The sequence below is a fragment of the Callithrix jacchus genome, chromosome 6, assembly GCF_049354715.1.
Source record: "Callithrix jacchus isolate 240 chromosome 6, calJac240_pri, whole genome shotgun sequence".
NCBI classification, from domain to species: domain Eukaryota; kingdom Metazoa; phylum Chordata; class Mammalia; order Primates; family Cebidae; genus Callithrix; species Callithrix jacchus.
In genome coordinates, this window is record NC_133507.1 from 53,114,292 (window position 1) to 53,129,384 (window position 15,093).

The window sequence follows — 15,093 nt, forward strand, 5'->3', positions numbered from 1 at the left end:
ATGTAACCTGTGCAGTTGTATAGGGCCTGCGCTTGGAAGGGCCCCGTGCTTGGTTTAATGTTCTGCTGTCTCAGTCTTTAAAGCCAATACTTTTTTAATATTTTCATATTGCACTGTGCCCCACAATTTATGTAGCCAGTCCTATCTTCAGGGAAGTCTTCACTGACCTCCTTGAATAGTTAACCACTCCTTTTACAAGCTCCTATAGCATGCACTCTCCCGTTTGTATTTTTACATTTAAGTAACTATTTGATGGTTTATCTCCTCCTCGAGAAAATAAGCACCACAAATCCAGCATTCATGTCTGATTTTTGCTTACCACTTCTTCCCTAGAACCTAGCACATAGCAGGTAATCAGTAAATGTTGGCTGAATAAACATTGTTTTTATTATTAGCACTATCGTTGTTATTACTCTGTACTATTCAGACTAAGAATGTAGCAGGGAAGATAAAAAAAATTCATGGCAAAACACAAAAAATAAAATAACCTTTACCCAAGCAACTTCAACACTACAACCAACAACACAGCTGAAAAAAAAAATTAAATAGCTACCTAAAAATACTTGGAATTTGAATTTTATCTTTTTTAACTCTTTCTACTTTCTTTTTTAGTCTATGTTTTATATGTGCATGATATATTAACTCAGCAATTAACAACCTTATGATTTCTAAATTCAGGCCCAAGTGTTCAAATTTTTATTGATAAGGACATGAGATTTTTATAAATGATGATTCTTGGGTTAGAGTCACAGGATATGGAAAGGGGGAACAGTGAAATGGCTTATCAGATAAGTTGAAGTGTGGAGTGGTACAGTAGTAACATCTGAGGTAAACTACATATTTTATATACAACAATGTATAGAAAGAGATGTTCAGTTTTAGGGTTAGTGCAGAGGTAAGAAATATATAATTTATATATTTTTTCTTTCTATATTTCAAAGGATTGTCTTGCACACATACTACATGAAAGCATGATACAAGAGAGAGAGAGAAAAAAACTCTAGTTATACCCTAGGAATGCCAAAGGTGAAAATCCTAAACTGGTCAATGAATCTACAAAACAACCATGTAGGTATCATTCTAGGAAATAAGCTCTGTAACTATCTTCATATGTAAATCTATGAATCATGAAAATTATTATCCACACCTTATAAAAAGCTGATTTCTTGGTTTGGGAATACCTATCATGTAAAAGGCAAAATTCAAAAGGACAATTTATTCTCTACTCTTCTCTTTCCCAAGGTCAGACAAAGGCAGTAATCACCCTTTGCTCCTGCCTACATCCCACCCCACATTGGAGAACACCGTTCTAATTACATAACTACTTATTTGAAGTTTTTATAGGAAACCCAGTCATTCATGTACTCTGGAGCAAGGAAGAGTCTTTTTCTCTTGTGGTAAAACCACACTTTTTGACCAAGGAGAAAGCTTGTGGAGGGAACACACATGAATTAGTGAGGAGAATGGGGATCCCTGCCTACTCCCTCCCTACCTACCTAACAAGACCCTTGTATCAACCAGAGCACTTCAAATTTCCCCCAGAAACTTCAAATTTTCTCATCTTTGTGACTTTACTCAAATTGTCCCCAAGTTCAGAATACTCCTTCCCTGCCATATACCCAAATCCTATATCTTTTTCAACCAAGTTTAAATGTGACATCCATCAAAAAGGCTTTTAGGACTAAGCAAATCTAATTTCTCCTTTATCTATACTGTCCATAGCAGTCTGTATTTTTCTTATGTAGCATTTTCTACTCTATCATATATTATGTCAATATCTTATCTCTCTTTCTAGGAGGTAAATTCCTAGAATGTGAAAAATTCTTGTGGTCCTGAGGTTATTTATTAAAATATTGGCTTTTCAACTGCTCCTAACTGAAAATGACATTTACAATAATACATGACAAAATATGAAATTTGAATTAACCAAGATTAAATTTTATATAGGTACCTTTTTTTTTTTTTTTTTGAATCAGAGTCTTGCTCTGTTGCCCAGGCTGGAGTGCAGGGGTATAATCTTGGCTCACTGCAACCTCCACCTCCTGAGTTCAAGCGATTCTCCTGCCTGAGCCTCTTGAGTAGCTGGGATTACAGGCACACACCACCATGCCTGGCTAATTTTTGCATTTTCAGTGGAAACGGGGTTTCACCATGTTGGTCAGGCTGGTCTCAAGCTCCTGACCTCAGGTGATCTGCCTGCCTCAACCTCCCAAAGTGCTGGGATTACAGGCTAAGCCAATATCTTTATTATAAGAGTTCCAAATTAAACTACCCACCTTTTAGGAATTAATTATTTCATGATAAAGAAATTACTATAGCACTTTCATTCCAAATCAGTAACTTACTCTAAGGTACTCTAGTGACCTACATTAATTCACTCTCTAAAATTAGAATTACTATTCTAATAGTATTCTCTAACAAAAGATGCATTAAATTTTTATCACTTTTATAAAGAAGAAATATATCCCTATATTGTAGATATAAAGAATACCTAGAAATAAAGCAAATATCAGAGCACCTCATAACTAAGTGAATATCCAATTAGTTATTAAAGACCAGTTCGTTCTCTACCTACTTTCCAATTTTGCTCAGGCCCTGATTATTCTACATTTAGTGTCTTCTTTACCAGGAGCAAAAGAGAGGCTGCTTAAGGTTTCAGGCTTTAGTGGGAGAGTTCTTTTAATGCAAATGAATATTTCTTTTAAAAACCCGTAAGTATTTATGTTGGAGAACAAAGTAAAATCAAAAAGAAGTGACAGATATTCTTAGACTTTTGAAAGCCATAAAATAAATAATGCATAAATAAATGTTAGAAATGTATGCATGATAAAGCAATACCCACAACCCCCCAAAATATTTGTTTCTCATTCATTTTAATTATCAAGTTATCCATTTGTAAGCTTTTCAACAAATAAACAAAAACATCAATATTCTTTAATAATCCATTATAATTTTTAATGAAATGACTACTAACCAATAAATTCACACACACATACCCATAAGTCTCTTCAAGACTTTATATATTTCTTGTAGTATTCTCTTAAGTATTAGGTTAGGTGGTAATTCATTCTGGTAAAAGATGATATATCTATGTATTCCATTCAATTGAAGGTTTCGAAGTATGAAAGTGCTATGACCTAAAGAAAATAGTGTAATTCTGAACTCCATCTCTCAATGATCTAATATAAGAGAAGGGCCACGAAAAGAGATGCCCTCTGTTGTTCATTTCTTTTTTTTAAGTTCTGCATTCCTGATGTACAACATGACTCCTCTGGCATATGAATGTAGGTGAAGACATAATTTGTAGAATAATAGGCACTAATATTACATGCTGCTTCAGTTCTGTCATATTTCCAAGACATCAAATTGATTAATGTTATAATAACTCTACACAAACCTATCAATTGTGCACTAATGAAGTCAAACTCAGTTTATCCTTAGACAACTAGATTCCAAAAGCTCATAGATGTCATCTCTTCAGCACAGCAAGACTAAAAGGAGCAAGAAACATGTGTAGCCTATCTCCAAATTTGGATAGCTTCCTGCCAAAGTTGTAAATGCAAATACTGCTAATATAACAAAATGTTCAAAGAGCATTCAGCACTCTTAAATATGGACAAGTTACTGCAAGACACAGAAAGAAAAGAAGGAAATTTGTTAGTTTGACATAAATATTATACTAATGGTATCAGTGATATCAACACAGACACCACATTCAAAACCCATCAAGTTTTAGGCAATATATAAAGGTTTCATTTAAAATAGATTTTTAAGGTGTTTAGACTTAAAAATATGATGATATTGGACCTTATCAAAACTGGAATTTAAAGAGCTATATATATTAGATTCAACAGCAATTCAACCTGTAAACTATAGTGCAAGTCAAAAATAACACTGTATCTCAGACAATGTTGATCATGAAATGATTAAACAGTAATGACCCTGAGCTAATGTTTCATAGGGGATATTTAATGATATGATACAGAATGTGTAATCAGAAGTGACTCTTCCCACAAAAGGTGTTTAAAACCATTTTCCCATCACCTCAACTGTCAGAGATAAGTGTTCACATCAGAAAGTGGCTTTGATAGAGAATAAAGAAGTGCAACGTCACACTGTCATTTCCATAAATGTAAAAAAAAAAAAAAACAACAACAACAAAAAAAAGGAAGGCAGTATTGTGTAGCACAGTGGTCAAGGCTAAAGAACATACATACAAGCAAGTATAGATACAAAGATATAGACTACCTTCAATTAAAATAGAAATCCTGAAGCAGAAAGCAAACATTCTAGGACAAAGTAGAGAAGTATTAAACACAAACAGAAAAGTAGTCCTAGATTCTAGAAGATTCTTCTGGAAGAAGACACAGACCAGAACTATTCCTTTGGTTACATATCATCATAAGTTTTTAGGAAAAAGAAACCTGTTGACTGACTTAAGAGTCTACTGAACTATTCCTTTGGTTACATATCATCATAAGTTTTTAGGAAAAAGAACCTGTTGACTAACTTAAGAGTCTACTGTATATACATGGAAAGCTTGTTGCATACAGGTTGAGCATCCCTTATCCAAAATTCCTGACACTAGAAGAGTTTCAATTTTTGGATTTTTCTCATATTTTGGAATATTTGCATTATATACTTACCAGGTAAGCAACCCTAATCCAAAAATCCAAAATCCAAAACACTTCAATGAGCATTTCCTTTGAGCATCACGTTGGCACTCAAAAAATTTTGGATTTTGGAGCATTTTCAGATTTCAGACTTCCAAATTGGGGATAATCAACCTATATAAATATATATAGTAAATTATACATATATCTTATTTCAGAAAGTAAATTTAGTCAAAGCTACAAATCAGTTTTATCATTCACTCAATAAAAGTACTGAATGCATATAAAGTGTCAGGCGCCATTCTAAGAGCTAAAGGCTCTTAGAATTACAATTACCAAGAAAACCAAGTAACTGCCCATAAGGCAGTTCTATTTTAGAGGTACTATGTGGTCTATTCTCCTTATATGTACTTTTACAATGCTTTAATTTAAAAATAGTAGAGTCTACCTTATTTTGACAATATTATCTGGTATACACATAACAAGGTTTAATTTTGTTTGTGCTACACATTACATAAAAAGTAATAAAAAATTATACACAACAGTGTACAATTTCCAAAATACCAAATGAATTCGAATTTACTGAACTATGGCAAATAACTCAAATAATATTCCACAAATAACTCAATATCTCCAGCAACCCGTTCATTTGGAGGAACAAGATAGTAAGCAGAAGATTAAAATGACCCAGAGTGGGCTGGGCATGGTGGCTCATACCTGTAATCCCAGCACTTTGGGAGGTTGAGGTGGGTAGATCACCTGAGGTCAGGAGTTCCAGACAAGCCTGGCCAAGATGGTGAGACCTCATCTCTACTAAAAATACAAAATACAAAATTAGCCAGGCATGGTGGCACATGTCTGTAATCCCAGCTACTTGGGAGGCTGAGGCAGGAGAATCATTTGAACAGAGGTTACAATGAGCCAAGATTGTGCCACTATACTCCAGCCTGGGCAACCACAGCAAAACTCTGTCTCAAAAAAAAAACCCAACACAGATTAATAATGAATAAATGAGGACAGTAGAATATCTAAGCAGATGGGTCTTAATATCCTGCATTCTAGAAGCACAAAACAGAAAGCAACACAGTGAAAAATTCAGGTAAACTAGAAGGCAGAACTTCCCTCTCACAACCAAAGTTGGAGCCCAAATAAAGCTAGAGAATAACTAGAATCTATCTCCCAGTCAAATATGAACTAGACTTCTATTTAGGCAGATGATGATTATGATAACAATAGCAATTAAGATTCTGCAAAACTCATACAGCTTATATCCAAAATATATAAGAAACTCTTATAATCCACTAATAAAAAGACAATATAATCCAATTTTTTTAAATTGAGCAAGGAATATGAATAGCTATTTTTCCAAAGGAGATATACAAATGGCCAAAAAGCACATGAAAAGATACTCAGCATCATTAGTCATTAGGGAAATGCAAATCAAAACCACCATGAGATACAACTTCACACTCAATAAGGCCATAAACAACAAGACAGACAATAACAAACATTTAGCCAATGTGGAGAAATTAAAAATTCTCACACATTGCTGGTGGGACTATGAAAAGTTTGGCAATTTCTCAAAATGTTAAACACAGAATTTTACCATATAACCCTACAATTATACTCCTATGTATTCACCCAGGGGAAATAAAAATAAATATCCACATAAAGACTTAAATACAAATGTTCATAGCAGCATTATTCACAATAGTCAAAAGGGAAAGCAACCCAAATTAACTGGTGAATGGACAGACAAAATGCAGTATATCCATACAATGGAATACTATTTGGTAATAAGAAAGAACCAAGGTACTGATACATGCTACAACATGAACACATGGACGACCCTCAAAATCATTATGCCCAATGAAAAAAAAACCAGACACAAAGGAAAACACATGATTCCATTTATATGACATGTCCAGAAGAGGCAAATCTACAGAAACAGAGTAGAGCAGTGGTTGACTCAGGCTGGTGGTGGGAATGAGGAGTGACTGTAAAAGGGAAAGGAGTTTCTTTTGGAGGTGATGGAAACCTACAATTAGATTGTGTTATTGGAGAGGCGAGTAGAAATTTTAAAAAAATAAAAAGAAAGATTGTGGTAATAGTCACAAAATTATGTAAATATACTAAAACTCACTGAATTATAAATTTAAAAGGGTATGTAAATTATACCTCAAGAAAACAGAATAGAAAATACATCAACTCACAATTTCAACTGGAGAACAAATGTCAATTACCAACTAAATAATTAACATTATGTAACTAGTTCTCCTGTACTAGCCAACTTACAATCTTAAATTAATGAACAGTAATAGTAAAAATAACAATAACACCTAATAAAAAAATAGACAGCAACTTTTATTCTTATGTAATTTCTAATACTGACATATAATCTTTTTAAAATTTATAAAATGAGAAAGTTAGAAACATTACTTATAATTCATGATGCCAAAACATTTTTCTATAACATTAAAGCTAACAATTAAAAGATATGGAGGTCAAAAGAAGGCTAGATCATTAAAGAGTCAGCTGCTAATAAGTAAATAGTGAAATAATGACAGCCTCTTCATGTTATACAAATGACATAATTTATTAATATAAAGTTCGAATTAGTGCTCTAAATTGAACAGGTAATGAAATATGACACATGGAGGGAAATACCATTGTAATACTCAAAGATACTGTATCCACTGGAATAAATATACTCACCAAAAGTCTGTTTTTTTAATCTAAAAACAGATTAAATTATGAAGAAATTCTTTGGCGTATACAAGTACTCAGAGACAAAATATATAATCAGCAAAAAAATATAGTTAAGTGCATAAGAACAGTGAAATGCATTTTATGGTTTCTATTTTGCCAACACAGTTATAGTTAATGAGAATTGTCATGACAAAATGACTGTTTTTATGAAAAAAATCTTTTTTATTACTAACCAATCAAATTTCACTTTTATTACTGATGTAAAAAAGTTCAAAACCATGATTCATTTATAGACCATACAAAAATAAGAAAAGTGTTCAAGAATAGAGGAGAGGATCATTTACAAAGTGATAAAAAATTAAAGTATGCATTTCTCTTACTGGCAAGGCAAATACTTCTCTTCCACATATAAATGTCTATAGCTGGATTTTCTGAATATTATAACTTCTGTCTTTGAACAAAAAATGAGAAGCCTTAATTTTCAATATCTCATCTTTATTTGATATCTTCAGTATATCTGATAACTGCTTATCAAGAAATTCTAAAAGTTCAAAAAAGGTTAAGAAGTTGGAAAGGCGGAATTTTCTTTCAATTTTCATGAAAATTTGGAAAGCCTGAGCTAACAGTAATAACTCAAAAGTCTTCAAAGAAATAAGACTGACAAATTTTATGAGCTACCCATCACCAAATCTTTTAAGTTAAAAACTAAAAATCACGTAATTTCAGAGTATAAAATATTAATAAACCATGTAAGAAAATTAAAGCTCACATTACAGCCTATGAACTATTTCATTAACAGAAAACAAATCTTTGAAGGTATCTTATTATCACAGTTTTCAAAAGTGAACATAACATTGCCCTTAAAAATTTAATTTTGGCCAGGTACAGTGGCTCACGTCTGTAATCCCAGCACTTTGGGAGGCCAGTGCAGGTGGATCATATAAGGTCAACAGTTCAAGACCAGCCTGGCCAACATGGTGAAATCCCATCTCTACTACAAATACAAAAGTTAGCCAGGCATGGTGTTGGGCACCTGTAATCCCAGCTACTTGGGAGGCTTAGGCAGAAGAATCACTTGAACTTGGGAGACAGAGGTGCAGTGAGCTGAGATCACCCCACTGCACCCCAGCCTGGGCAACAGAGCCTGGGCAACAAAACTAAATTCTTTCAACCTATTCAGGAATACAGTATGATAAGATATAGGATCCATTGCTGTCAATAAACTATACCTTGACTCACCTATTTTGTCACTGTTCTGCTTTACCATATGCCCCATTCAATATCAGCTTCATATCTCCAAAGTCATAAGCACAACTGTGTAAGATTATTCATATGACTAATACGATCTTTTTAAATTCTCTGAAATGTGATGGTCAGTTCAATAACTTCAACAATTCCTCAGTGCCTTCCTCAGTGCTGGAAAATCCTTAGAATACTAGGTAAAAACAACAAAATATCTTTATTTTCAATAGCAAAAGAATTTAATGCATTGTATTTCTTCAATTATGTGTTCCAATTGTCATCATTAAATATTCTAATACACAAATGTACAAACCTATACCATCATTTTCTTCATTATGAGCAAGAGTATCACTTCTACATTACAAAGACTTTAAACCTATATTTTCTATTTCCTTTAACCTCTGGAACCCTTCAGAATACTTTTAAAGTCCAGACTCCCCAGTACTCATGTGAGAAGAGATGGAATGAGAACACTTTATTACCAATATAAAAATAAATTTTTTAAAACATGCCCATTTCTATCACACTTACTTTCAAGATGCTTACATATGGGTTCCATGGAACTCTGTGAAACTACTTTCCTAGCTCATACTATAAATTAATGCTACTGTTAAAAGGAAGTTATTAATAAATTTAAATAATTAAGCACCCAAATGCCCCCAATGAGATAAATGGAATATTCCAACCATTCTTTTTTCATCCTTTACATAGTTTACTGAGTTTCTAAATAAAGAACAGAACAGATATTATCCTTATTTCAAAAGATTAATAAATTACAGTATGATAAAATTAACTGATGTGCTTAAAATATAGCAAGGCACCGGTAGAGTAATAAATCAGAAAAGATGGTATATGAGTAAAGAAAAACAAGAATACTTTGGGCATTTTCTGATGTCTAAAATGGTAATGGGATACTAGACGTTCAGAATTAATATCCTCAAAGGACTTCTTACTGTAAGGTGAAAGGCTTTTGGGCAATAAGAGTAGCAAAAGAAAGAAAGAATAACTCAAGCTAATTAATATATCCATCACCACACCAACTTAAATTTTTGTGGTGAGAATGTTATAAATCTATGCCTTTGGCAATTTTGAAATATATAATAAATTATTAACTGCAGTCACTATGTAGTGCAATAGATCACTAAAACTTTTTCTTTCTAACAAACGGTGTTCCCTTTGATCAGCATCTCCTCTTCTCCATTCCTCTTCTCCATCCCCTCACCTTTGTCCCCTCAGCCTCTGGTAACCACTTTCTATGAGATCAACTTTCTTAGATTTCACTAAAAAGATTAGATTTGAGATCACTACTTGTCTATATCTAGCTTATTTCACTTAGTATAATGTCCTCCAGGCCCATCCATTTTATCACAAATGATAGGGTTTTTTCCTTCTTTTTTTAAGGCTGAATAGTATTCCATTGTATGTTGTATACCACATTTTCTGTATCCGTTCATCCACTGATGAACACCTGGGTTACTTCCATATCTTGTCTATTGTGAATACTGCTGCAATGAACATGGGAGTGTACATACCTCTTAGACAATTTCAATTCCTTTGGATACAAGCCCAAAAGTGGAATTGCTGGATTGGTATATAATAATCTGATACACATTTAAAACATTTCCAGTTTTTCATGATTATGCTGCAATTAATATCATTGCATATTTCTTTAAGTACTGGTTCTTACATTTCTATTGGATATACCCTTATAAGTAGAATTTTCAGGCCACAGAATGTCATTTTAATAAACATTGCTACATTAAAGGGCGAGGTGGCTCACGCCTGTAATTCCAGCACTTTGGGAGGCTGAGGAGGGTGGTGCACAAGGTCAGAAGTTCGAGACCGGCCTGGCCAATATGGTGAAACCCTGTCTCTACTAAAAATACAAAAATTAATCGGGCGTGCTGGCGTGTGCCTGTAGTCCCAGCTACTTAGGAGGCCGAGGCAGGAGAATTGCTTGAACCTAGGAGGCGGAGGTTGCAGTGAGCCAAGATTGCACCACTGCACTCCAGCCTGGATGACAGAGTGAGACTCTGTCTCAAAAAAAAAAACAAATTAAAATAAATAAATAAATATTGCTACGTTAAGTTCCCAAAAAGTAATATAACTTACAGACCCACCAATAATTTGAGAGTACTGTTTTCCCCATGCCCCCCTGGTACTAGAAATCATATTCATTTTTGTCCACCTGATGGGGAGGGTGGGGGGATGCTATACATTATTAGTGACAGAAAACATCTTTTAATCTGTTCACTATCTATATTTCACCCTTTTCCTTTGTCTTTGATTCTGTTGGTTTGTCTTCTTATTTGTACTGACTTACTAAAGATGTCTTTTATGAAAGTTTTTAAATTTTTTCTGTAATCAAATCTGTCAAGTTTTTATCTTATGGATTACGAATTCCTAAGTTTTGCTTAGGCCCCTTCTACTAATCAAGAATTATTAAAATAATCTCCTATGTTTTCTCCTAATTATTTTATTATAATTTTTTTGTTTTACATTTAGAACTTTAATCCATCTGTAATTTATTCATGTGGTGTAATGACTTAGGAGTTATTCCAACACTATTTGTTGAATTATCCAATTAAAGATGGCTCTTCCTAGAGTAGCAGTTCACTACAAATAGCTAACACAGCAGACAAACAAAATTCTTAACCTCACTAGAAATTCTTAAACGTCACTACTTAAAGCAGCATCAAAAGTTTATTAAAAGACATTCAACATTTTCTCATGAAAAGAAATCACAAATTAGGACACATGCACACAGTGTGCCACTCTCAACAAACACTGCAAAGTGTTTTTTTTTAACATAGTAGCAATCTAAATTAAATCGCTGATCTAACTATGTAAGTCTGATCTTGTTTTCAACATAAATGGTAAAAACATAAATAATCATTGCTTGAAATCTCAAGATTAATCATTGATTTGGATCACAAATATTTACTGAGTGGATCACAAATATTTACTGAGTATGGATACAATAAGGAACAAAACGAGTTTGATTCCTACTTTCAGGAAGCTTGCAATCTAATAGGAGCTTCTTCTCTCTTCTAGAAAATAACGTATTTTAAGAAGGAAAAAAAGAAATGTATGTTCACACAAACGCAATGCAATGAAAAACATTCCCGCAAATTTTATGACACATTCTGTATTTCCCATTTCCAAACTGCTATCCTATTTCTTCGTGTACCTATTTATTGTAGTGACTGTCTGCATTACCACACTCATGTTGAAAACACTGCTAAGGAGTTATGACTAATTCTATTAGCCTATATCTAAAAGTACCTATGTTTAGTCTCCTCAGTTTCTCAACAATATTTAGTTTCTTTCATTACAATAAATAAGAACCTCAATAAGAGAAAAATTAGAAATCTATATACATTAGTCATGTTCAGTCCAACGACTCAAAGATATTTCTTTAAAGCACCTGCAGATTTAAAAATATTCAATGAATCCGGCCAGGCGTGGTGGTGGGCGCCCGTAATCCCAGCTACTCAGGAGACTGAGGCAGGAGAATCGCTTGAACCCCAGGAGATGGAGGCTGCAGTGAGCCGAGATCGTGCCATTGCACTTCAGCCTCAGCTACAAGAGCGAAACTCCATCTCAAAAAAAAAAAAAAAAAAAAAAAAAATTCCATGAATCCTAGAGTCTTAGACTCTTAGTAAATGGCACTACTGTGTCGCTTGGAAAGGAAGCAAGAAGTCTGGTGGTCCCTCCATGACAAGTAACAACTGAGTAGTGACAGTCACCTTAAACTTTGGATACCAAGACCCAGAAACTGCCCCCACTCTTAGACTGAAGTGTTCAGATGCTTGCCCCTGTGGTCACGCCCACCACCTCAATCCCAATTCAAGGCCTCCTCTTCAAACTCCAGCACCTCCCAATGGAATGGGGAGATGGACAATGGATCGCCCAAGGGAAGGAGACGGGACGCCTGCTCCTGCGGGGTGACCTTGGCCAAGCGTCTCCTCCTCAGTTTTTCCATACGTGAGATAAGGCTGGTAGTCCGTGCCCGCCTTCACCCTCCCGCCTGGGTTCAGCGCATAATGCCGCAAGGCTAGAGGAAGACTCCAGCCCTGTACCCCACGCAGCTCCCTGAGACCGCACCGCCACCTCCTGGGTCTGCGGCCACGCGCGATACCTGCAATCTGGGAGACGAAGGCTTCCGCCACTAGCGACATGTCGGCTGGGCGGCCCTGAGCCCGGGTGCCTGCCCCCCGCGAGCCTCAGCGTCCTCCACCGCAAACCCGGAGGCTCTCCGCAGCTAAGGAGCCTAGCGCCGCTGAGGTTCAGACTCGCAAAGCCCACTACGGCAGCCGCGGAGGCACCCGGGAGGCCCCCAAGGTTACCGCCAGGCCCGGATAGGAACTTCCGGCGCAGCTGACAACGGCGCTCGAGCGCTTCCGCCGGCTCCGCCCCCGCGCCCTCCTACCAGGCGCCACCGCAGCGAGCTGGGTCCTGCCAATTCCAGGCTCCGCGTTGGGGCCCTGCAGGTGAAAGTCAGGTACCCAACTCGCCTCCCACCTAGGGAACCTGCAGGGGGATCCGGGAGATTTTTAGTGCCCTTTCTGTAAGCTAGAATTTTGTAAGCAAGTAACATTTGTAAACGCCCATTGGATACCAGGCACAATATATATATATGTATATATAGTATTTGACTTCGGTCGTCCTCTCAACAACCCATTACAGTAATAATATTATCGCCATTTTACGGATAAGAATATAGGCTTAAGGAATTTAAACTGCCTGCCCAGGCACTCCTCTGAGGCCCAGATTCAAGGCTGTGTGAATTCCCTCTATTCTACTATATTGCTGGGTTGATTAGTCTGTGGATAAACATTAGTGTTTTTTTTTTCTTAATTCAAACATGCTTGGCAGAAAGGAGGCTTGAGCAGCGCCTAAGCCGGAAGATAATTTGTCTTTCAACTACATACACCCGAAATGATGCTCAGCTTAGAAAATAAGATACTTTATTTTCACACGTCTCACCTTCCGGAGCGAAAGGGGCAGGAAGAGGAGACACTAAATTCCCTGTGTGACTTTCTCTTAAGCTAATAGTTTCTTAAATTACACAAAGAAAAATCATATACATTACAGACTGCCATTATTACAAGTGGGACAGTCTTCAGAGCTGGTAAGCCAAAGCCCCCTTCACTGATGAGAAACAGGTCCAGAGAGGAAAGGTGACTCACTTTAAATCACACAGTAAATCAAAAAGTCAGACAGCTTACTAAGTTTTTGCAGAGGAAACCTGTGTTTTAAGAATTACTGTCCATGACATTTAGAAAGCTATATTTCCATTCTTTGTATTCATAGATCTCTATTACCGTTCATTCTGCCTCCTTAACTAGTGTGTTGGTTTCCTAGAGCTGTCAAATCACCACAAACTAGGTGGCTAAACAACAGAAATTTATTCTCACAATTCTGGAAGCTAGAAGTCTGAAATCAAGGTGTCAGCAGGGCCATCCTGTCTTGCAAGGCTCCAGAGAAGGGAGTTGCTGCCAATCCTCCATGTACCTTGGCTTGTAGATATGTCACTTCAGTCTCTGCCACCATCATCACATGGCATTCCCTGTGCATGTCGATGTGTCCAAATTTCTCTCTTCTTGAGAAATAACACCAGTCATTGTGTTAGGGCCCACCCTAATCCAGTAGGACACATCTTAACTTGATTTCGTTTCTTTTTTTTTTTTTTTGAGATGAAGTCTTGATCTGTCACCTAGGCTGGAGTATAGTGGCATAATCTCGGGTCACTGCAACCTCTTCCTCCCAGGTTCAAGCGATTCTCCTGCCTCGGCCTCCCAAATAGCTGAGATTATATGTGCATGCCACCACACCTAGCTAATTTTTGTATTTTTAGTAGAGATGGGGTTTCACCATGTTGGCCAGGCTGGTCTCTAACTCCTGACTTCTTGATCTGCCCACCTGGGCTTCCCAAAGTGCTGGAACTACAGGTATGAGCCACTGTGCCTGGCCCCATAATGTTTTTTAAGGGTAAGTCATATTTTCATCTCCCTCAACGAAAGGAAGCTTGTTAAACTACATTTAAATTTACCCAATAATTTACATTGACATAAACACAGCAGCATCTTAGGAAGTAAGTGTCTTCTCTGTTGCTGAAATTCAGACTTAACAAGCATCTGTGAATAGCAGAAATACAGGGAAGATAATATTAATAGGTTTTTCTGGTTTGTGCAGAGAGAGGTAGCACTGATAGTAAAGAGTATATGAGGTCCAATTTCCTCCTCATCCCATAGGTGATATTGACTAAGAGAAATGAGCTGTTTCAGGTACTTTGTTATCAATCAAAAGAAAAGCTTTCAGGCCCTGTCTCTTCTCCTCATGGTGGAGGATTATGTATTACTGTAATAATGAAGAAAACATGTCATCACTTTAAGTTCTATTATCAATTTTGGTTTGTCATCTTTATAAAGCTAAAGACACAGTGTTTTAACTACTTTTTGACAGATTTGAAGTTTAAAATTCCTCCATATCATAGGGCCTGTGTGGGAACTTGAGCAAAAGTCCC

General features: G+C 36.1%; 2 protein-coding genes across 19 annotated transcripts in view; one reads left to right on the plus strand and one right to left on the minus strand.

Annotated features, from left to right (window-relative positions):
* MTX2 (metaxin 2) overlaps window positions 1-15,093 on the minus strand; it is an 80,037-nt gene that overhangs the window by 43,317 nt on the left and 21,627 nt on the right. For 9 of the 18 annotated variants that reach the window (XR_008482112.2, XM_017973390.4, XM_054257502.2 and 6 more), the window contains exon 1: window positions 12,706-12,949. The exons of 1 other annotated variant lie outside the window; for it this stretch is intronic. Coding sequence is in view for 6 of the 17 variants with exons in the window: in XM_017973390.4 (XP_017828879.1) it covers window positions 12,706-12,745 (40 nt within the window). In the remaining 11 variants the exon portion in view is untranslated. Of the gene's footprint in view, window positions 1-4,646; window positions 4,788-8,561; window positions 8,758-12,705; window positions 12,950-15,093 lie in introns of those variants that run through there. 8 more of the 18 variants (XM_078329094.1, XM_078329093.1, XM_008998660.5 and 5 more) reach the window with 2 other exon arrangements.
* Window positions 12,744-15,093, plus strand: part of LOC144582934 (uncharacterized) — a 70,987-nt gene continuing 68,637 nt past the window's right edge. The window contains exons 1-2 of the mRNA XM_078375629.1: window positions 12,744-12,749; window positions 12,881-13,068. Coding sequence (XP_078231755.1) covers window positions 12,744-12,749; window positions 12,881-13,068 — 194 coding nt within the window. The remainder of the gene's footprint in view (window positions 12,750-12,880; window positions 13,069-15,093) is intronic.